The sequence below is a fragment of the Pteropus medius genome, unplaced genomic scaffold (genome assembly GCF_902729225.1).
Source record: "Pteropus medius unplaced genomic scaffold, Ma_sr-lr_union100, whole genome shotgun sequence".
Taxonomy (NCBI): Eukaryota; Metazoa; Chordata; class Mammalia; order Chiroptera; family Pteropodidae; genus Pteropus; species Pteropus medius.
Window position 1 is genome coordinate 2,682,009 of NW_024350319.1, and position 25,719 is coordinate 2,707,727.

Here is a 25,719-nt window from a genome sequence, read left to right on the forward strand (position 1 = left end):
ACATAAGTTGTGATATTTCAACATACTCAGACACTTAATTTTTTTTAATAGCCTGCAATGTGAAAAAAGATACCTAACCTTTTTAGATGGTATTATAAGAGATTTGAACTGTAGAGGTCCGAAAATGCAAACAGAAGCTTTTACTTCATTTTGGCTATCGGGTTATTTATTTGAAGGGGACCAAAAAACAAAGGCATCTCTTAGTCAGGTCTCTGTTGTGTCATAATGATTCTTTATTCCAGATATTTAGAAATGAATGAAACTCAGGCTACATCCAAAGTCAGAACTGGTTTACCATGTTGCCCCTTTAAATCTTGGATCTTCTCACAAATATTAATGAAAGAAACAGTTCTATACGATGCAATCCTTAGGTATATGTGTATATACTCACCCTTCCACAAACTCCTACCCCAACAAATAACAAATGATTTTTCCTCTAAAAGATAAACAACAATAGTGGCAAACAGATATCAAAGGGGTAACAATGAATTATTAACCTATTAATAATATTAGTGTTAAATTCTCATATTGATCCATAAGGAAAGTAGAGTATTTATATTTGAAGAAATAAAAGCTCAGAGAGGTTATATAATTTGCTGCACATTAAAAAGATGATACTAATACCATATTCTAATAGAGAGCTATGTTTCCAAAGTGATTTTTCACCAATCCATATAGAATTCATCAAGCAAATATTTATTAAGCAACTACTGGGCATTGTAGGAGCCTTGGAAACTTGAATGATCAATATAGACAAAGATGCCTACCCTCATGGAAATTATATTCTAGCAGAGGAGATAGAAAATAGGGAATAAATACAAATAAGAAAATTATATGGTATATTAGAGAGAGATAAGTTCTGGAAAAGATAAATAAAAAAGCAGAATAAGAGGGTTTGGAGTATCAGAAATGAAAAAGGAGGCTCCAATTTTAAATAAGGTAGTCAGGGAAAACTTCCTTGAAAAGGTAACAGTTGAGCAAAAATATATAGGTGTAAAGGACTTAGCCATGCAAGTATTTGGCAGTTAGTGTTCCAGGCAGAGGAAACGTCCTATCCCAAGGCCCTACAGTGAGATTCTGCCCAGAATTCTAAAGGAATGGCAAGGAGGTCTGTGTGGATGGGGTGGGTGAGAGAGAAGAGAAGCAAGAGCTAAAACTGGAGAGGTAAAGAGGAGATAGATCTTGTAGGGCTTTGTCAGGACTTTGGGACATGGACAGACATAGGGTAGGAGTGCAGGGTAAAAATAAGAGTGACGTGTTCTGACACTTTTCACAAGGAACACAATGTCTACTCAGATGAGAATTGCCTAGGGGTGTTAGGGTGAGAATGAACCAAACCAAGGACAAGTATAGAAGACAAGGCAGCAGCAAGGGATGTTGGTGGCTTAGATTATGATGGAAGCAGTGCAGATGGTGAGAAGTGGTCCTTTTATGGATATATTCTGAAGGGAGAGCCAAGAGAATTTGCTAACACATTGGATGTTGTGTATACGATTGAAGAGTCGAGATGACTCCAAGGTTTCTGAACTGAAAGTCTAGAGGGTTGGAGTCTCCATCAACTGAGATGCGAGGCTTTGGCTGGAACGGACTTTGGAGGAAATGAAAGGAGTTTAGTTTTGGACATGTCAGCTAGAGATGTCAGGTGGGCTGTTAGACATACAAGTCTGAGTTCAGGACAGCAATCTTCCCAAACACAAATTTGAGAATTTTTAAGCATATAAATAGTATTTAAAACCACGAGATTCAAAATTCTTGAGCTGAAAAAGATCTTTCATACAAGTCACCCTCATCATCAATGGAGATAAATAAAGTCTAAAGAAATACAGTGTTATGTTCAAGGTCAAACATATATAAAGCATTTCTTACAGAGCTGATACTCTAACCTTGAATTTTCTTGAGAACACCGTACTACCATCTAGCAAAATAAATAAAGGACTGTTCTTTGAAGGCTAAGTAAAAGAAGTTCAATTTCCAGAAAAGATTCCCCAAATATTGTGCATAAAAAATAAAACCATTTTCTCCCTCTTTCTTAAAAAGCATTACCTAAAGATATTAAATATACAGTACACTGCAGGTATTCCATAAATGTTTGTTTAATAAATAAACAAATTTGCCATTAAATAGCCCAACCTTACTGTGACACAGTTTGAGTATCTAAATCCCACTTGTCAAAGTGATATTTAAATATTTTTACTTACCTAATATTTAGGCCAATGAAGTTTGTCCATGTGAAAATATAATCTCCACCAAAGACCATTCCAATATAAGTTATTAATATATTCTACAAAAAAGGCAATACACTGTTACACAGGTTTAACTGAGCTTTTTCAATATTCATATTAACTCATCTATGCTATGACCCAAATACCTATCCTTAAAATACAAAAACATATAAGCAGAAAACAACAAAGACCCATCAATTCTAAAATGAATGTAGCAAGAGCAAGGACACTAATAAGGAAACCATATCATTAACCTCTCCCCATTCGATCTCTCCAGAAACTAAATGCTTTCACCAAGCTTGAAAAATACTAACAAGATTTATCAAACTTTCTCTGCCCTGTGGTCTGGGCTGACATTATAAATCTAAGTAGAGAAACACTGCTGTTACTAGGGGTAGAAAACACTAAGGTACATTCAGCAATCTTAGAAAAGAATGCTTTTTCTTCCCATTAAGATAACTGTTGACTTGTAAGGGGAGAGTAAAGAAGGAAATTCTGCTTATATGCAAGAATTTTTCTCTTTTTTGAAAAAGATAAAGGAGATGGTGGGGAGTTTACCAACATAAAGAGAGTTTTTAGAAGACTAGTCCCTGGTTTCTTAAAAAAACACCTGGGAGGTCATCTAAAAGTAGCATACCTAAAATCACCTCTCCTAACACTTCCTTAAACTCCCAGGGGTAAACATCTCATGTTTATCTGGCTCCTCTTTAATTATCCTCAGACTGCAAAGGTGAAATACAATCTTCCAAAGTCTAAACTATTATTCAGTTCTTCCCTAAACTCTCTTTTAAAACTTCCATAAATGGTAAAAGTCACAAATATTTTTATTTTTAGTACCTGGGCTTTCCTAGATCAGGCCTATGAAGCAGCAAGTAAAGTGCCCTAGTGTTTCAAAATTGTATTTATAATCAGTACCGTTTGAGCATTCAGTATTATGTCATCCTCTTTCAAGCCTAAAGATAGAACAAGTTACCTTAGAGCAGATCTTTTTATTATTTGAGTGGAAAAGATAAAAGGAAATAACATGTCACAGTAGGCAACTTCGGAAAATGTGTAATAGAACCTCTCTTGGAAAACAGATCAAGGAGAAGATAGATAAATCTATATAAATCACCCAAAGAACTTCAGAAAGAGAAAAGATAGAGAACCCAATCCTTATTGCATAAAATCAATCAGAAGTTAGAAAAATGTAAATATACGTTAGGGCATTCTAACCAAGGTTTGCTGTCAGGAAAAGATACCAATGCCCCCAAAGCAGAACTAACCAGGAAGCACAGAAGAGTGTCTGCTGGTACCTCAAAACTAAGCCTGCAATTCTCGAACTTTAGTATTCTGAAAATCATCTGGAAACCTTGTTAAAAATGATAATTTTCAGGCTCTACTTTAGAGATTATGATTCAGTATATCTGAAGTGGGCCTAGGAATTTCCATTTTTAACTAGTTATCCTAAATAATTCTCCCATCATACTTAAAAGAAATAAGGAATGCTGACCCAAGGGTTTGTAGGGTTAGGATCCTCAAGCACAGAAAGATGATTAAAGCCTCTTTTGGAACAATGACTGAGTTAAAAGGGTTTTAACTGGGAGGCTAATGAAAGAAGCTCCACTGTGGTCTGTGGGACTCTGAAACAGCAAGGGCATCAGCGTACTCTCATCTGTTGGAAGGTATAAGACAATCTTCAACAGCGATACCACATAGCAGTGAGAAGCAAAGTGACTGCTAACTAATCAGACAATCTAGCTTTTTCCCTCCTTCTAGAAGTAAAACTGATTTCTTTGGACTAAATCCATAGGGTTCTATAGGGAGGAGGAAATATCAAAAGAAAAGTACTGGACTTTATATTAATGAGAGCATGACTTTATCTGTACCCCATGCTGATAATGATAAAGTACACTAAGAAATTCTAAGCAAGTAGATTTAGTTAATAAAATTAAACATAGGCTTTCCTGTACCATCCTTCTTCTTGGCTAAAAACATGGTACAAACTGCCCTGTCTCTCATGTTCTTGCTATTCTTTTTCTGAAGATGCAAGCCATCCACTTTGCTCTTAAAGCGTTTACTTTACAAAAATGAAACAAAGCTGAGAGCTAATTTGGGGGCTAAATTTGCCTCAGCCAGCTCAGACCTTAAAGGCTTGTCTAGATTAACTATCTCTTGCTCTCATGGGAATTCACACAACTGACTTGTTATTAGCTTAATTTAAAATTCTATTCACACTAAACACTCCAATGTCATGATCTAAAGTCACAGACTTTCTGAAGTTTGAACTCAAATCTAGTTCTAACATAACGTCAGGTGGACACCTGTCCATGGGAAACATAGCAGAGCAGTAAAAACTTTACCTCTGTAAACCTTTCTCTCACTACTGATAAACAGAGGATCATAAAGGAAGTCCCAAGGGCAACTGCACTCTTCCCTAAATGATCTAAAACTCTACCTCTTTCTGTTTTACCTTTTTTTTTAAAGAAAGCAAGCCTACCTTGCTAATTCATTTGGAATTCAGGCATGCTATGGCCTCCTGGATCTTAAAGCACTAGAATCACAAAATCAGATGAAAGAGGACTCAGGCTTCAAGCCACTAACTTTAGTTCAATATTCAAGGCAGCTTGACTCTCCTGGCTGAAGACAGATGAGACTCCTTCAAATAAAATGGATCAGGGGGAAATGACATCACTGGAAATGTTAGACACAGCTTTTAAAAGTGGGCCATTTATGGTTTGGCTCACTCATAGGAAAACTCCCTTGATTAGCTTCTGGCAGGCCTCCTCGCTCTACAAAACAGCCAGAACTCGGTGAGGCAGAGAACAGAACAGTTCTCATTAAGGGTTAAAGGGACAGGCCTCTCACTACTGAGCTAGTCATTTGCCCTGTCAGAAATAGGCCTAGTCCTTCTTCCTCTACTCTAACATATTTTCCTTTTCCTATATTCCTCACAGCTAAGTTGCCTGAAAGTAGAGGTTATGCCCTCCCCAAGTTCTTAAAGACTATTTCAGAAACCATTACCACAATTTGTCAAACTATCAAAAAAATATGCAAGGAAATAAGGCTTATGGGGCTGAAGGCCATAACCAGACTTATTTTAGAGGAATAGCTTTCAAATAAAGCAGGTACCCAAAAGATAACAGAGTTTTCTCAACTCACCTTAATACACCCAACTATTGTAGTTGTAAGAGCAGAATTATACTGAGTGCAGAGTACTGTGGCATACATCAAGATAAACCTGGAATGAAGAAGAAAGAGGTCTCTTATAAGATCTAGTTGCTTACTTTTATAATAATCTCTAGCCAAGAGAAACAATCAATGTTAGCCATTCTAGCACATTCTACTCAATAACTGACTGACCTTCCCTACCTCACCGCTGCTTGTCCTGCAGCTTCAGATTTTTAAAAATTTCATTAAAAAGAACCACATGTCCACTTACTGACGAGGCGTTTTCCCCAGCTACCTTTACCAAAACCCTGACACCATCATTCATAATGAGTACTCTCTTTAGATCATATTCCTACTAATTCACCTAACCTAGACAGAAAGGCCAGTGCTCATAAAAACCCTGGCTCAGGTGTGCACTTCCCATTAGGACAACATGATCTTTGAACCAGGGTGAAGATAAGAGGGATTCTTAAGGATGGAAGGAAAACAAATTAGAACTACTTTAAGAGGGGACACAGGTTCACTTAACAACTAAGTGGCAGCAGTTGGAACTCCCAGATTTACAATGAGGCTTCCGAGTACTAAGTGCTCAGTACTAAGGCACCATATCAATTTTATTTTGAAGCACCCACTCACTCTGCACCGAGCCTATGCCAGATCCAGTCATAAATATGAACTGAACTGACTGAAGACAAAACACATTAGGAAATATGGAGGTGAAGAGAAAAGGCTCATTTGCCGACACCCTTTAGCCTTCTACATATACTCTTCTAAGAAGAAGACAACCTAGTTAGGAGTCAAACAGTTCCAAATTCAAGGGCTGCCACCACTATCTACAAATTGTGAAAACTTAGACAATTTACTTGAGTTCTGAATCTGCTTTCTCATAGGTAAAAGGACAATATCTGCCAAATGGTCAACATAGAAATAAAATAAAATAATGCACAAAATAAAATGGTGAAAATAATGCCAAAATATAATGATGCTTATCATGTACTAGATTATTGGATAAAATTAGTTTGTTTTTCTCCATCCTTCTAAGCATGACTTTGGGCTCAGTTTAGTTGCCCTCAGGGCACATTCCTAAGGGCTACTGAACTACCTGAATCTGAAGATTTAACTATCCTAAGTTGATACACTAAAGAGACAGAATGGGAATGAGGAATGAGACAAAAGGACCCTAGAACACATTTTGCTAGGAAAACTATCTGCTAACAAGACAGCAAAGGCTTACCCCATCACACAAGAGAGAGTGAACTGCAGAAGAAAGAGGGTGTCAGCCCAACCTTCAAAATCCACTGCCTGTAATATATGAGAAAGCACTGAATGTTAGAGCAGGTCTTCAAAGTCAGTTGTCCCACTTGTTAATCAAAATCCTGTGTGCTTGTTCCCACGATGCATACACATACATACATTTCCCTGCATCCCTCCAAGGATAGAGAGTGACATTCAAGAATTTCATATATATGGAGTTAAACCAATAAGCAGTTTCAGGTTTTCTCCTTTCCAAAATGTAATGTGAGGGAGATTTAGTACTTTTCTCTGTTGGTAAAAAGAAACTGGTATCTGCTTGAAGGCACATGCCACATCCAGCAAACCTCAGCAGTTCTCCCAGATGGCTAGTGGTAAAGGCTTTCTCAAACATTAAAACATACTTCCTCACTGTAACAAGTGAAAGCTCAAGTATAGCCTTAGTTATACAAATTCAGCTGAGGTCAGTCCAGGAAAAATTAGTATTTTAAAATAGCTGATTATAAAAGCAAGGTTTTTGTTGTTTTGTTTTTTAAATCAAAAGCAAAGGAATGAAGGAACATGAATGGATGCACTGATTATCTCATCTCTTATCCAAGAGAGAGGGTTTCTTTCTCAAGTATATTATTTCTCTTGCAATATGAGTTTGATAAGCAAATCCAAGAAACATTTCACTTGCTATCTCTGACAACCTGTCCAGCTTCAACTCTTGCCACTTCAACATAAATCTCACAGCTCCAGGGCTCCAACAATACTAGACTCCTGGTGGCTTATAAGACATAACATGCAGTTTCACACCCACATGCCTTTGCCTGGAATGCCCTTCCCCTCAACACTTATCTGACTCCTGTTCACCCATCACACTAGAGGTCAAGCAGCTCCTCTGTGAGGTTTTCCCTGATCAAGAACTCCTTCCTTCGTACCTCAGCAAATATACTTCTCTATAGGGCTCTTATCTCTGAACTACAAAAATCTTTCTACACTATGTCTATAGACTGTGAGCTCCCTAGAAAAAGGACACATATCACATTTATCTAATCATATTCCTAACACAGCACTTGACAGGCAGCAGACTTTCAGTTTACGGTCATTTCTTTGTTGAGGCATAATATATCAAAAATAAAATTCATCAATTTTAAGTGTATAATTCAATGAGTCTTGACAAATGTATATAGTCATGTAACCACCATTACAATCATGATAAAGAAATTTTGGCCTAGAACCACAAAACTTCTAGAAGAAAACATAGGAGAAAAGCTCCATGACACTGGTCTTGACAACACTTTTGATATGATACCAAAAGCACGAACAACAAAAGTAAAAATAAATAAGAATGAATACGTCAGACTAAACAGCTTCTGCACAACAAAAGAAACAATAAACAAAATGAAAAGGCAACCTATTAAATGGGGAAAAAATATCTGTAAACCATATATCTGAAAAGGGATTAACATCCAAAATTTATAAAAAACGTAGAAGAGCAAAACACAAACCCAATTAAAAAATGGACAAAGGAACTAAACAGACATTTTTCCAAAGAAGACATACAAATGGACAGCAGGTACGTGAAAAGGTGCTCAACATCATTAATCATCAGGGAAATGCAAATCAAAAGCACAATGAGATATCACCTCACGCTTGTTAGAATGGCTACTATTAAAAAGACGAGATAACAAGAGCTGGCAAGGGTGGAGAAAAGGAAACCCTTGCATACTACTGGGAGGAATGTAAACTGGTAGAGCCATGATGGAAAACAGTATTGAGGTTCCTCAAAAAATTAAAAATAGTACTACCATATGATTCAGGAATTCTACTTCTGGCATGTATCCAAAGGAAATAAAATCAGGGTCTCAAAATGATATCTGTGAGTGCAGATAGGAAGAGACTAAAATGGTGGCTGCCAAGGCTGGGGGGTAGGAGTGGAACAATGTTGATGAAGGTCAAAGGGTACGAACTTCCAGTTATAAGATAAGTAAGTTCTGGGGATCTAATGTACAGCATGGCAGTACAGTTAACGATACTGTATTGTCTACTCGAAAGCTGGTAACAGAGTAGATCTTAAATGTTCACAACACAAAAAAGAAATGGCAATTATGTGAGGTGATGGAAGTATTAACTAATGCTACTATAGTAATCATTCTGCAATATTTAATTGTGTCAAATCGATAGGTTTTACACCTTAAACTTATACAATGTTATATGTCAATTACATCTCAGTAAAGCTGGAAAAAAATATTAAGCACCTTAGAAAGTTCCCACCTGCCCCTTTACAGTCAATCCTCTCTCCCCATTTACAGCTCCTGTCTACCGTCGATCTACTTTATGTTACCAGAGTTTAGCTGTTCAATAATTTCATATAAATAGGATTGTACAGTATATACTTTTTTTTCTGTTCTCTAAATTTGTTTATTCCAGTGCCAATGTTACACTTTTTTTTTTTAAACATTTTATTTTTAAAAAATATTCCCCCTCCTCCCTTTCCCAGTATATTCTCTTTTATGTCTGGCTTCTTTCAAAGCTGTACTGAACCTCTAAATACAAGTTTCTCTGTGAACATGTTTTTATTTCTCTTTTGTAAATAGAAAATGGGATAGCTGGCTCTTTTAGTAAATATGTCTTTAACTTTATAAGAAACTTAAACTGTTTTCCAAAGTAACTATACTATTTTGTACTCCCAGTAGCATTGTATGAGTTCTCATTGCCCTACATTCTCACCAACACTTGGAACAGTTTGAGACAACTCTAGTAAGTAAGTAATATTTCATTGTAATTTTAATTTGTATTTCTCTAATGACTACTGAGGTTGAGCACCTTTTAATGTGCTTATGTGCCATCAGTATTGCTTCTTTGGTGACTGTCTAAATATTTTCCAAATATTATTTACATTGTCTTATTACTGAGTTGTAAGAGCATTTTTTTTTTTTAATATATTCTGGCTACAAGTCCTTAATCAAATATATATGATTATGTAAATATTTTCTCCCAGTCTGTGGCTTGCCTTTTCATTTTCTTAACAGCATTTCTTAAAAACATAGTTAATTTCGATAGTCTAACTTATCAATTGTATTTTATAATTCTTGCTTTTATGACTTTTCTATGAAACCTGGGTCTAACCCAAAGTCAAAGATTTTTCTCCTATGTTTTCTTCTAGTTTTATAGCTTTAGCTCTATGCTTAGGTCTATGGTCCTTTTTGTATTAATTTGCAAGGGCTGCTATAACAAAGTACCACAAACCGAATGGCTTAAACAACAGAAATTTACTGTCTTACAGTTCTAGATGCTAGAAGACCCAGATCGAGGTGCCAGCAGGGCTGGTTCCTTCCAAACACAGTGAGAGACTCTGTTACATGCCTCCCCTCTAGCTTCTGGTGATTTACTGGCAATCTTTGGTGTTCCTTAGTTTTTATAGGCATCGCTCTGATGTCTGCCTTCATGTTCTCATGGCATTCCCGCTATGTGACTGCCTGTGTCCAAATTTTCCCTTTTATAAGTACATCATTGATACTGGATTAGGGGCCCACCCTACTCCAGTATGACTTCATCTTAACTAATTATATCCACAATGACCCTATTTCCAAACAAGGTCACATTCTGAGGTACTGGAGGTAGGACTTCAGCATATGAACAGGGGGTGGGGGATCACAATGCAACTCATAACATTTTTCAAGTTTATTTTTGTGAATTTTTTTAGGTAAGGATCAAGGTTAATTTATTTTGCATATAGACGTCAAATTGTTCCAGTACCGTTTGTTAGATTATCCTTTCCTCATTGATTTATTTTGGTACCTTAGATAAAAAAAAAAACTGACCACATGCTCTATTTCTATTTCTTAATTCTCTGTTCTGTTCCATTGGTCTATATCTACCCTTAATCCAATACCACACTGTCTTTATTACTGTAGCTTTATAAGAATTCTTCAAATCAAGTAGGATAAGTCCCCCAACACTGTTCTTTTTCAAAATTGATTTGACTGTCCTAAGTCCTCTGCAACTCCATATAAATTTTAATATCAGCTTATCAATTTCTACAAAAAAAATCCTTCTATGGGATTGGGACCGTGTTGAATCTACAGATCAATTTGGGAAGAATTGACAAATTAACAGTATCAGTCTTTCAATTCATAAATATTCATAAATATAATTTATTTAGGTGTTTTAAAGTTCTCAGTATTATTTTGTAGTTTCACTGTACAGATACTGACATATTTTGTTAAATTTTTCCGAGTATTTCATAATTTTGAAGCTATTATGAATGCTATTATTTAGTTTCCAAGTGTTCATTGCTGGTGTACTGGAAGTACAGTTGATTTTTATATATTGACTTTTTATCTTACAACTTTGCCAAATTGATTAGTTCTAATTACTCTTTTTCAGAGTCTTTAGGATGTTCTACATATATAATCATGTTTTTTATAGACATTTTTACTTCTTCCCTTCTAATCTGTATGACTTTAATCTCTTATTCTTACCTTATTGCACTGATGAGGTTCTCTAGTATAAAATTGAATTGAACATTACATGAGGGCAGACATCCCCACCTTATTCCCAATCCTAGTAAAAAGGTATTCAGTCTTTCAACATTAAGTAGGTTACCAATAAATTTTTTTGGTAGATGTCCTTTATTAGGTTGAGAAAGTTTCCTTCTATTCCTAGTTTACTGAGAATTTTAAACTCAAGTGAGTGTCAAATTTTGTCAAATATGTATTCTCTATTGACATGGTTCTTCTATTTTACTCTTACTAATATGATGAATTGCACTGACTGATTTTAAAACATTAAAAAAACTTAATTCCTGGGCTAAACACAACTTGATCATGATATACTGTCCTTTTAATATTGCTGAATTTTGGAGGGGACTATAGTTTTTTTTTCCTCCTCTTTTAATTTTGTCAGCTATTGGTAGAGAGTATGCTGGCCTCATAAAAATCAATTGGAAAATGTTCTTTTCTATACTCTGGAAGAATTTATGTAGAATTGGCATCATTTCATCTTTAAATATTTTGTAGAGTTCTCCAGTGAAGTTATCGAGGCCTGGAGTTTTCTTTTGGGGAAGGTTCTTAACTACCAATTTAAAATACGACTAAATAACTCTATTAACTAGGACATTTAATTACTTTAATTAAACAGAGATATTTACTTATTTAATAGGGCCATTCATGCCATCTTTTTTTTTTTTTTTTGAGTGAGATTATGTAGTCTGTCTTTTTTAAGAATTTGTCCATTTCAACTCAGTTTTTGAATTTATGGCATAATGTTGTTCATAATATTCCCTTATTATCCTTTCGATATGTGCAGGCACTGTAATGATGTGTCCCTTTCATTCCTGACATTGGTAATTTGTGGACTCTCACTTTTTGTCCTGATCAATTGGCCATGGTTTAGCAATTTTATTGATTTTTTTTTTTCCAAAGAACCAGCTTTTAGTATCATTGATTTTTCTCTATTATTTTTCTGTTTTCTATTTCATTGATTTCTGCTCTTCTCTTACCCTCTTGATGTTTATTACTTTGGGTATAATTCGCTCCTATTTTTCTAATTTCTTAAGGGAGAGGCTCAGGTCATTGATTTTAGATCTTCCTTCTCTTCTAAAAATTGCATTTGGTTAAGCTATGGATTTCTCTCTAAGCACTACTTTAGCTGTATCCCACAAATTTTGCTATGTTGTGTTTCGGTCTTCATTCAGTTAGAAATATTTTGTAATTTTACTTGTGATTTTTTTTGGGCCCTTGTCTTAAAGGTGTTTATTTCCAAATATTTGGGGATTTTCCATATATCTTTGTTATTAACTTCCAGTTTAATTCTGTTCTGATCAGGAGACATACTTTGTATGATTTCACAATTCTTTTAAACTATTAAAACTTGTTTTATGGTCCAGAATATAGTTATTTTGGTAAATGTTCCATGTGTAGTTGAAAAGAATGTGCATTTTTTTGTTGAGTGGACTGTTCTATAAATGTCAATTAGGTCAAGACGGTTGATGGTGTTGTTCAAGTCTTCTGTATCCTTAATGACTTTCAGTTTCGTTGTTTTATCAATTACTAAAAGAGGAATATTAAAATTTCCAACTATAAGTGCAGATTGGTCTATTTATCCTTTCTGTCCTACCAGTTTTTGCTTCATACATATATTTTTTATTTATTTAAATTAGTTTCAAGTATACAGTACATTGGTTAGATATCTATATAGTTCATAAAACGATCCCCCCAATTGCTCCCTCCCTCCCCTGGCCCTGCACCTAGGCATCATATTAATACTAACTGCCTTCCCTCTGCCATGCTCCCCATCCCTGTGACCAACTATCAACTACTAATTTGTACTTCATTAACCTTTCACCTCATTTTCCCAGCCCCCCAACTCTCCTCCTCCTCTGTCCATCACCAAATTGTCCTCTATATTTGTGAGCAGCTTCATTTATTTTTAAGCTGTCTCATCAGGTACACACATATTCAGGATTGTTATTTCCACTTGATATATTGACCCTCTAAGCATTATGAAATGTCCTTCTTTATGGTATAGCTTCCTTTATGTTTATTCTACGTAAGGTTTGTTGAGCTCCTTTTATGTGTAGGTTTAGAGTTTTCATCAAATTAAAAAAAAATTCATCTATTAATTCTTCAAAACTTTTTTCTGTCCCCTCTACTGTTTTTTCAGGATTATAGTTACACACGTTAGACCTCTTAATATTATTCCACATGTCAATAAGAATCTGTTCATTTGTTTTCCAGTCTTTTTTTTCTCCATGTGTTTCATGTTGGATAGTTTCTATTGCTATTTAATTCACTGATCTTTTCTTCTGTACTGCCTAATCTGCTGTTTAATATCTTGTTTTATTTTTCAATTCAGGTTATAATGTTTTGCATCCCTAAAAGTTCTATTTGGAGTTTTTTACATCTTTCTCTTTTCACCCTTTCTCTTTCAACCATCCTTCACTGCCTATTGTCTAATGTCTGAAAAACATTTTTCATAAATGTTTGGTTTTCTAGTAGGTTTAAGGCAGGAAGGTAAATCAGGTCCTTGTTATTCTATCATGACTAGAAGCAAAAGACCACATTCAATTACTGATTTGAATTATAAACCTATTTCAGATGATACTTCCACTAGGAAGCTTTGCACAAAAAACTTATGTTTCACATTAGTCCCTTTTCTGCCAAACTGTCTAGAACATTAAGTGCTACTTTTATCACTGACATTGCATATACATGACTATGTATGTGTATGACTATCTGTGCATGACTATCCAGACACTGTGAATGCCTTGATGGTTTATGTTTGTATTCACAGTGCTTAACAAAACAAAGTAATCAGCAAATAGCAGATGCTCAATAACTCTTTTGGATAAATGAAGAATAAAAAGAATTCATGCATAGTCTTCTACTACACTCTTTCATACCTATGAATACTACCTCCTCTCTGATGAAAAGCCATTAAAGCATAATAAAACACAGGTCTAGGGCTCAGGAGAATGGCCTCTACCAGTAAGACTAGAAATTCCATGATAGCAGGGACTACGTCATATGTCACTTCTGCATAGCTCCAAGCATTGGCAGTGTTAGGCACTAATACTAGTTGAGGTGGATTAAACATCAATGATCTGTGGCTCAGCATCATTTGCTACAGTCAGATGAGTTGAGCTTTGCTTTTTTTTTTTTTTTAATATACCCACATACCTTTTACCTGCTATCAAATAGATTTCAAGTTTTGTATTAAATCTATATAATTTTAAATTTTCTTATAATGGTAAAAGATCATTTTACCAACAAACGACTCATCAGTTTTTGCACTCAGTTTATTTATTTTTATTTGAAGAAGACACAACACAGCAAATCATCAAGTGGACACTGGAAGCATCTTTGGGAGGGTTATAGTATCTTGCAGGAAAAGTCATTGAACCTAAGAATACAGTGCACCAGGATTCAGAGCTCAATATCTTGTGCCACCTAACCACTGCTTCATTACACCAAACAGCTTCTGTGAAGGAGGTTAAACTGGATTCATATTAAGGATTCTTTCAGTTCTATCATGAGTGTTAAATTAGCTTGATAAGAGAGACTTTATTTTACCCAAGCTGAATCACATAAAAGAAATCTTAGGCCTAAGAACTTTCCTCAACTCTAAATTATCCTCCTTTTCCAGATAAACTACTCTTTTACCCCAAAGTCATTAAGAGAATAAGCCAGTGTGTTGGACCTTGATGATTCCCTGAACCTTAGTTTATATATATATATATATATATATATATATATATATATATATATATATATATATATATATATATATATATATATATATATAAAAGAGAAATAATAATAAGTCCTATCTTGTCAAGTTGTTATCAGAATTAAAACAATATGGATACAATGCCTGACATGAAGGAGGTCCAGTTCAATAAACAATGTCAATTGTTATATATAAACATTACTTTTAATTTCTTTTTATCAGTGACCTATGACTGGAAAGTAATCAGTTATTTGGCAAAGGCCTCAAACAAATTTCTCCATACACCAGAGTCCCTTTCCTCCTTTAGCTTTAAATATCTCCTTTAATCTAAATATACAATATGACATCTACTAAATCCTAACCACGTGCCAGACCCCATGGTAGGCTTTGAGGCGCTGTGCTGAAGATGGTTTAGTCAGGTTTGCTGATAATGAAGGAATAAACTGTGGTAATTAAGAAGTACTTCATTATATTTGTAGAGTGCTTTATAGTTTAGAAAGTGCTTCTGCAAACATGCCCCATGTGATTGCCACAACAACCCTGTGAGGTAGAAAAACCAAGCCTTATTTATTATCCCCAAAAGACAGTGAGTGACTTACTTTAGGTAACACAGCTAATACGTATGGACTTGAGTCCATATACTCCAAGCCCAAGGTTCACTACACTGAGCATTACATTTTATCCAGAAAAATGCCCCAAATATATACTGCACAGTCCCCTTTGGGAACATAACAACTCTACCTGTAGAATATTAAAATAAATCTCATGAATATGATTCCATTTATATAAAATTCAAAAATAGAAAAATAATTCTCATGGGATTTTTCTTTTCCCTAAATAGTCAGCCTGCCTCTGGAGGAAGCCAGTCTATGACACAAGCAGGCTACTTCTGCATTCCTCTGATTTGCCACAGGAATGGATCTTTGGCTGCAACAGAACAAGCAGCAGCCAGCCATTTGAAAGTATAGCTGTAGGATAAATACGACCCTAACAGTACAACAAAGAGGTAGCATAAAAAACAGTAAAAGCTACTGTTTATTAAGTGCTTATTATGTTCCAGACTCAGAAATGTTAAGTATCTTTCACAAAATTATCCAGCTAATGAATGCTTGTTCAGCTCCACAGTCTGTCATCTTTCTAGCTGTACTACTAAGGAAAACCAAAGGCAAGGCAGTATGTTTTAAATTTTTTCTCCTAGATGGCTCCACATGATTGTTGTAATTGGATCACTGAGTCAAAAAGTAGGGTTCTAATTCTAATTCTGCCATTAATTTTCTGTGAGGCCATGAGAGTCATTTAGCCTCTCTAAGCCTCTACCTATATTACAAATATAGAAAAGAGTCTACTCCATCTGCCTCAAATGAGAAAATCAAATGAGAAAATGAAATAAAGACACTTTAAATGTATATAAAACTTACATACAGAAGAGATTATTATTCATTTAAACTTTCAACACTGTCCTCTCTCAGTAATAGATCTGCAAGTGAATTTTTCTTCTCCCTAAACAGAAGGTACAGTGAACATGTACTTTACTAATGAGGCGGGGGAAAGCACTTAAAACGAAACTTCTGACTCTAGAGAAAGCTGATAAAGAGTTCATTGTGAAAAAAATAACCTGCTTGGTCACTCTGTGTGACACAGAACTAGATGGGCTCTGTCAGAAGGTCTGCAATCTTCAATCCTGGCTGAGTGGCATCTGTGCTTACTAACTGAACATACAAAGATGCTTTCTTATGCTTTCCTTCTTTTTCGAATGAAGTCTCTGGTTCTATAGGTGCTGGTGGTGTAATGTACCACAGGCCAATACACACCACAGGCATGAAAAGAATGTAGCATAACCAATGGGCAAATGGGTTATATGGACTTCCTAAAACTAGGCATTTGGTTTGAATGAGACTTTTATTTAAATAAAAATATTTGAAAAAAAAATTTAATGGAAAAAAATGTGGTTTTTTGGTTGCTTTGGTTAAGGAAATTGAGAGAAAGGCAGTATCTAAGTAAGATTAGGCACTAATATTACATAATCAATAACATAATAAAATTAGTTCAGGGATACAGTCAGATATGCCATATGTACCAGCTCTGACTGATTGTGGCTGTCTGGACCATTGTCTTGGTGAGTAGTCTGAACTATGTCTGGGCTTAGCAATAAGGTACTGCGACTATTTGGCAATATCTGCAATGTGCAGGTGATAACATTGGTACCAATTCACCACTCCTCATTAAGTGAGAAGCATGGAATAATTTCAGTGTGCACTTAAGTCTTAGATGCAACTATTCTCACTCCCAGGAAAATCTGCTGAGCACATTTTATCTATTTACTTAAGATTTGAAATAAAATCCAAATCATGACTGAGACTTTTTTTTACATGTTTTAATACCTCCCTACTTAGTACAAAGTCTAAAATTAAACAAACCACTTTGTCTTTGGACAGCATGGTAAAGAAAAAAGTTAATGAATGATACAATTGTATTCTAAAAATTATTCTCCCAAAAGATCATGTAGAAAAAAACCTGAATCCTTATCCTAGAAAGTAAACTGCTAGGAAACTTGCTAAGGCAGTAGATAATGTCAGTGGTACAAAGGTCTGCATGCTCCCCTCCCTACCATGGGAAAGTCAGACAAGTTCATGGAGCCAGTGTGGCTCCTAGCTCACACAAGGATTTGGAACCCAGATATCTTCACTACCTCTGCTAATCAGGCTCTGCCACCTATGGAAAACTTATGCATCATGGCAAAACTACATACTGCAGCTTACCAACACGTCATTTACTCTTATTTCAAAAAGGCATACCCTCAATGGTGAGAATAGCTAAGGACATCACTCTGTCAGTCAAACAATATACAGGCAAAAAGAAAGATCTCGTTATTCATAAATAAAGGATAACTGATCAAACTTTCTTGTTTTACATATGGGAATATCAAGGCCCAGAAAGCAGAAAGGACCTGTCTCCATGTGGAAAGAATAATTCAGTGTTTGAGAATTGGTCTGTTTGGTCCACAGAGTGTCCCAGAAAAGATGAGTAACTCTGGACAGGCTAAACCAACAGCCTAAAAATTATTCATTATTTACTCAGCAATGCTTAGCAAGAAACACTTCCAGGTAGATAATTTGTGCAGCAACTTTTCCCATAAACTCATCTCGTCATGTAATTTAACCAATGATATAATGAAGACATTATACAATGTAGCAGTGCCTACAGTACTGTCCTTGTGAGATCTACAGCAAGGGATCTGTTCTTCCATCCCTATATGAGAACACCTAGCAGGGTGTGCGGTCAGAAAGCCAGGCTCCAATTCCTGGGACTCTGTGAATCACTGGCTTTGTGCTGCAGACATTCCCTTTTGGAGGCAGCAACTAACAAGTTTACACACAGTCTGTCCTAACTGACACTTTGGAAAGTCTTTAGTCAAATGACACTTACACAGCCTTTATCTATCTTTTATTAAGAGTAACCTGGCTTTTGCACGATAGTTTTTTTTTTAAGGGAGAATCTTTTAAAGTTAGAAAACATACTGAAATATTTTTGTTCCTTGGTTTGTTCCTTGGTTTCTGATAAGCCCAGGACTTTCAAGAACCTTAAATAAACTTTTTAAAAAAAAATCACACACGTTTGGTTTCTCAGAATGCTTTGTCAATGACTTCCATAAAGTGCTCACTCGGATGAGTTGTCCAGTTGGATCTTCCCTTTCAATTCCTAAGGTAATTTAGTTTTTTCTTCCTTGGCTTTCAATTCTTGCTTAAAGGCTGTGTCAGCCCCATCAACAGCTCTGTATAACTCCTGCCTCCCTGGAAGCTGACCTTTCACAGCCCTCTTATTAGATTTCTGTCCTAAAAGAGGATGTTTTCTCTCCTCTGCCTACTAAGGTTAGTGAGATTTGGAGAAAAGTAATTTGGATCTGATTTTACTTCAATTTGCATTCTGGGTCAAGGGTCTGCAAGTCTGAAAAATGAGAACAAATTAATTTGTCCGACCTCCCCCAGTTATTTTAAAATTTAAGATTCATCACAGATGGTCATTATTTATAGAAAAAGTTTATCTTCTTATCATTCCTTTTATAAAATATGATTTAAAATACATTCACATGGCTCTACAATCGAAGAAATATAAAAAAAGTGAAAAGTCTCCCTCCCATTCCTGTTACCCTTGTAGCAGTTCAAAACAAGTCAGCGAAAGATGTGCCTCTATGGTATGTGGATTACTGTGACCTAAAGGCAATAGGGACCCTGCAGGCTCAAGAGAAAGTATGCCCCCCACCCCGACTTAATCACCTGGAAGAATTTTAATTAAGGGCCCAGCCCATAATAAGAGATTATCAGAGACCACCTTTTTGATCTATCTATATGGCAGGGCAAACTACTGATTGCTAAACATCTGTTCTTATCATCCTGCAATGACCTTCCTCCCCTCTAAAGCCCAAGGCGCCTTATTTCATCCTTATCTCAGAATGTCCTATGTACTCCATTTTAACTTTCCTCATTCTAACTTTCCTCATTTTAACTGTCAGTCCCTGAACCTCTCATGTATGTAGGGTTCCCGTATGAACATATAATTAAATTTGGTTATTTTCTCTTGTTAATCTCTCAGGTAGATTTAATTATTAGACCAGCCAAAAAAACCTTGAAAGGTAGAAGAAACTTTCATTGTCCCCCACATCCACCTTTCTCTTCCTCCCTCCCTCACATACACAGACACAGACACATACACACACACACACACACACACACACACACACACACACACACACAGGTGGTTATTTTATTAGTTTCATGCATATTCTTCTAGTTTCTTTACTTAAATATTAGTGAATAAAATGTAAGTGTATATATATATCCTAATTATTTCCTCTTTATTTTATTCAAAAGGTAGCATATCATACACACTGTTCTATACTGTGCTTTTTCATTTAACAATTTATCTTGGAGATCTTTATATTCAATATACAGAGAGCTTCCATGGAAACAGATCTGGGTCAGGAAAGCCAGGAGCCCAACGGATGAGAGTTTACCAGCACTGGTTATCAGGAGTCTAGGAGCAGTTGGGCTCATGCCAGCTGTCAAAACAGCAGCCTCATCTCCACACTGGCATGCCTTCTACTCCTCAGAAACTCTGCCTCAGCCCCAGAAAGAGCCCTACCTAGAAAACCAGCCAACTCATTGATTCAACCTACTCAGTTTACACATGACAAAGCAAAGTAGGAGAACAGAAGGGATTTCTTCAGACAATGGCCAGGGAAAGAATTAAAGGTTGCTGTACCACTGTCTCACGTCGCAAACTTTTAGGGACGTCACTATCTGCAGAACAAATTTCAAATTCCTAAATCTACCACTGGTCCCAGCTTAGAATTAAGCAGGGTATGGGGTAGTGGGAAGAGCAAAAGCACTAATCGTAGAATCAGGAAATCTGGGTTCTAGTCTTGAGCCCTTTTTGCGTCCCAGTTTCTTTATTTGTGAAATAAGAGGCCTGAACCAGATGCTTTTTAAGGTTTCTCCTAAAGTCTCCAAAGTCTTTGACTTCTCCCTTCTAACCATACTGAAGGGTCTGGTTCTTACAGTTTTGCCTGTGCTCATGCTATCACCTAGTTCCACCTAGAATGTACTTTTCGTCTCTCTTCCTCCACATCTTTCAAGGCACATCTTGACTTTTCATGGAATTTACTTACTCAGGAAATGCTCCTTGTGAATAAACTAAGTACTCCCATTTCAGCTCACGGAACCTTCTCTTCTCTTGACCTGGATTATTCCTTCCAAAGAGCTGCAAAACTTTGTCTTTCATTCCTGTTGAGTTCCTGCTCAAATGAAAACTATAAAGATGCTTTCCCTAACCATCTTATCCAAAAAAGCATTTCTCCAGTCATTCTCCTCTTTGTTTTATTTTTCTTTGTAGCTGTTATACAATTATGTTTAGTCTACCTCACCCCATCGGAATGTAAGTTCTTTTAAAGTAGCAACATGTCTTTTTTTTTTTCCAACTTAGAACAGCACCTGACACATAATAAGCACTCAATAAATATTCAGTGAATGAGAGAAATATGATTATTTGTAAACAAGTAACTGTCAAGCCAAGTTTCAGAGACTCCACTTCTAAAACTACCCTGAAGCATTTCTCACATTCAAATAGCTTGTTCTGTAATAAAGCCCTGTGTGAGTCCCAAACAGGGGGAAAATATAAGTCAGGGAGGAAGCAAATGGCTTTAGGAGTTAGATGTGGTCAGGCAAACAGCAAGGGATCTATCTGGAGTGAGAAAGGTTCCAGTTCTAAACTCTTCCACAGTGCAACCTTAAGCATGTCTTAACCTCTATAAATCAGATAACAAGCTACTTCAAAGGTATACAATAAGTATCAGGGAAAATAATTTATGTGGGGAGCAGGTTGTCAGGTACAAGGCATCATACTCTATAGGTAAAGTATTACCAAAGGCCAGAGGTAGGCCTGAATTGTTAATATAGGAAAAGCTTTACTTAAATATAAACCATCACACTCAAAAAGTATCCATTATTAAAAAAAAAAATGCATACACATATGTCTGTTCACTTACAGGGATACATATTTTGGAGAAAAAGCACAAGTCTTAAAGACACACTGCAAATGAACCTGGCTTACCAGAAAACTCTTACCTGAAATTCTGTCACATATACTACACCCTGTAATGTGAACTCTTTTTGCCAGGACTTTAAATGGTCCACTGACCATTTTCCAATGGAGTAAATAAACTGCAACCTCTTGTAAAATACTATGAGCCTCCTGGACATGTTACACTGTCTATGGCTTCTATCCACTGTTTCCATGCTGGTTAATGAAAGCAAACCACTCAACTGACCACCTCTCTAAGTTATATCTCAACAACATCTAGAACAGGTTAGCATTACTTGTTGTATTTGGTGGATAAGAAAACCAAGGCCAATCTCCTCTGAAAAGCCAATCTTGATATTCGAATCACAAAAATTTCTTTCTAACCTAAATACTTATAATACTGAATGATGGGCATGCACTTTGGTGTCAGATCTTACACCATCTCTATAGCATAAAAAATGTCTTCCTTTGTGGCAAGGACTATGTCATATTTCTCATTATTCCCAAGAGACCTTGGCACAGGGCTTTCTTAGCACAAGGAAGACGCTTAGAAATACCAACCAAAATGAACTTAAAATTGTAGTGACTTATCTCATAAGCACACAAGGAATTTAAGAATAAACAGAGTCAAACTCAGAATTGACACTTCCTATAAGTTTCAAACTAAATTCATAACCTACCAAAACAACACTGATTATTCATATTACTTACATTTTAATTTCATGTGCAAGAAAAGCTCCATGAGGTATTCCATCCCTAATAAGGAGACAGATTTGATCCACTTCCATTTCATACCCCACAATGCACCAAAAACATTACTCCCACAAAACCTATAATAGTTTATTGCTCTGATGCTGACAGGTCTGCTCCTCAAGATGACTGTATGGTCCTTAAAGGCAAAAATACTATCTAATTAATCTTCTATTAATTTAAGAGTTAAATCCTAACTCTATTACCTACTGACAGAGTGACGTTGGGCTATTCAGTGAGCCTAATACACAATAGCACTTAGTAACTATTTGAGAATGTTAGATGGTGGGCATGTTAAGGAGAGACTGATAAGAGCACAATAATTATAAGACTGCCAGCCAGTGTGTCCATATATACCCCAATAAATATGCTATAAGAATCATATTAATTAGTAATAAAAGAAAGAATGAATAAACATATGAAGCCCAAAATACTGATGGGATCTGATTACAATGAGTTCAGCTTTCATAATTAGTTTATCATCCCAACTTGAAAGTATTTAGACAAAGTCTGTCATTCTTAAAAATATCATTCTTCCAAAATAAACCTTTCTTGACCTTTGCTTAGCATTTTCATTAAAAAAAAAAGATTACTCAAATTTCACTTATCTGCTTTTTAAAGGAAGAATCAGAGGAAAATCTGAATCTCAGCCTAGTATAGGTGGCAAAGTAATTTTTCCATAGTGAGTAAACATTCCTAATTATACTGAAGCATTTCAAATTGAATGTGTTACTGAACTTTGAAATATGCATGAATTATGCTACCACCTGGCAGATAACTTCTAGTCAATTAATGATCACTCCGTAATGAAGAAATCTCTCCTTTGGTTCAATTTTTTTCAAGTAGCTACTAGTCAAAGTTTCAAGTTAATAAAAAGTTCATCTTTGTCAAGTCTGTAGAATAACCTAACCACATTAATTCTTCCAATTTTATCATGTACTGATTGGCCTCCAGACTTAGAATCACCTCTGCTGCCTGGTTATTTTATATTACATTCTTGCCCTAAAGCTAAAGAGCAAAGGGGTGCTTCTGCCAGAGTCTGCTAGGAGGAGGCAGAACACTGTGGAAAGACCTTCGCCTTTGTAGTCAGGTGTGGGTTTAAATCCTATTACCTACTGACAGAGTGACATTGGGCTAGTTACTTAGTCTCTCTGAATGTCTACTTCCACATTGGCAAAACAGAAATAATTCAAACTTTCTAGAGCTGTTATGGGGACTACATTACATACATAAGGTAACTAGCACATAATCAGGACTCAATAAATGTTAGTTTCTCTTCTCACTTTTTTCACAGCCACAAAACACTTATTCAACACTCTTTACTAGTAAGAATAGCTCCGTTTTCTATTTTGATGTCATTTTAGGCCTGCTGGCAGCCAGGTCATAGTTCATTAAAACATTTACACAAGTTCAGGATGATCTATTGCCAATTTTTTAAAAGAAAGTTCTTGATTTAAAAAAAAAAAAATGGCTTTATAAACAGTCAATCTTCTCCTACCTTTGATTTAAGAGCAACTTTTTAACAGACTAACTACTTCTAAAAACCTTTTTTTATTTCGGCTTCTACTAATTTGTGGGAATTGTCACTGTTATTAGAATAAATACCCAATACATGAATCATTACGAAAAAACCTTGGTACAGGAATCCTTGGCAGAATCCTAGATTTAAGGGGTCAAATATGTTGTGACAGAAAGAAATCTAACTATGGGAGGTAAACACGCAGTGTAAATATACATATGCTTTACTGTTAAAGTGTACAGCTGAAACTTACTGGATTTCATTAACCAATGTCACCATAAAAAATAAATTAATTAAAAAAATAATAATTCTAGATTTTTATTTACGTAGTTTGCAAATTTTGTGAATTCAAACAAAATGGTATCGATTCTTCACCTAAGAACATGGGCTTGTTTCAGAGGAAAATTCTCTCTGGATTTATTTTGCTACTCTATTCTGGATTAATTTAGATAGACATTTGCAGAAAAACAGTAAACTATTATTTTAGTTGCTATTTATATGGTTAAATCTTTACATAGTGCTAAATTACCTCCTGAGGGGAAAAAAAAACAGCTTGGTAAGATTTAAGCCAGGATGACAACCATATACCAAAAGAGAGAGCTTCTAAAGATGCCTAGGATTTTAAGTTGGAAGAATTCTACTATTTCAAGATTTTTTGTTTCTCAAGGATAATTTACTGTTATTCCTATTTTGTAGTTTAGTAGAAATGTGAAAATCCTCTTGCTCTATCCTTCTGGCACATAAGAGAAAAACACTAGTTGGCATACACTATTTTTATGTCAACAGCCAAAGCTATTTTGAGCTATTTTAGTACTATCCAATACTTACATAAGAAAAAAAGGTTAGCATGACATTAGCAAGTTAATAAGTAAATTCTCAGTTTCTGGTAACTTAAATAAGCACATTACTTAACAACCTCACAGTCTATCTTTTGGTTATAAATAATAATGTAATTCAAAAACATAAGGCATTAAACCATAGTTAGAAAGTCCTACCTTTTGTGCATCTCCTGTAAAATACGCAATGGCCAGGGTGGGTAGAATCATGAACAGTGCATTGTAATAGAGCAGGCCATATTTTCCCAGCTCCTAGAATAGTAAATAATTGAGTGTTTCTTTGGTTCTAGCAGATATATACACAATCCTATGCAAAGTACCACCCCCATTACCTGCACACACTCACATATACACCTCCCCTACAATATGCACAGCAAATTAGCCAAGTCAGAAGTTTCCAAATATAAAGAAATAACCTGAGATTTCAAAAGAAAATGCATAAGTTTTTAAATTTACTTGAAATTCTTTGAGTGCTTAAAATCAGAGAAATACAAATGACATCAACTGGTTGCCTCAAAATAGTATACAGGGAAGAGATTTTTTAGAACACATAAACATATCTCTGTAGAAACACATCCCTGAAACCCTTCCTTTTCCAGAAATGAATCAAAAGTCATCAAGTTGATCTTGGGCTTTACAGAACCATATGAGTGCCATTTAAGAAAGATGGATGGACAGATCCGAAAACACAGACTCGCAACTAGACCAACACAGACAGCATAACTTCCCAGTGAAGTAGTTATGAAAAGGAGTTGTGAAGTATATTGAAAATTAAGTTTATTATAGCTACAAATCCCAAAACAATAATATGACCTGTTGCAATCTCAGCTACTGGGGAACAATGAAAGTACACATCTTCAAACACAGGAAGCCTATGAGAACTCTGGGTCCACCTTTGACTTATACAACTTCTGAGACATTCAGCAGGAAGTGGAGTCACCTGAAAAAGCAGGCCAGAGTTTGGGGTGGGGGTGGGGGAGTAAAGGAGTAGTGAGGATAGAAGCCTGATATATGCCTAACTTCTGTGATCAAAAGATCACTGAATGATGTAAAAAGTCAAACTAGCTTCTCAGAAGCAGTTTGAAAAACTGGAAACAAATATCCAACAATAGAAAACTAATTGATTAGACTATGATACAACCATACAATGAAATACAGAGCCACTAAAAATATTTAATAATACTCATTGACAAAGAAA

The 25,719-nt window shown here is 35.7% G+C and overlaps 1 protein-coding gene across 1 annotated transcript in view; it reads right to left on the reverse strand.

The window, feature by feature from the left end:
* Nucleotides 1-25,719, reverse strand: part of SLC35D1 (solute carrier family 35 member D1) — a 46,777-nt gene that overhangs the window by 11,758 nt on the left and 9,300 nt on the right. Inside the window, 4 exon segments of the mRNA XM_039838533.1 lie at nucleotides 2,199-2,281; nucleotides 5,364-5,442; nucleotides 6,607-6,674; nucleotides 24,681-24,773. Of these exon segments, the coding sequence (XP_039694467.1) occupies nucleotides 2,199-2,281; nucleotides 5,364-5,442; nucleotides 6,607-6,674; nucleotides 24,681-24,773 (323 nt within the window).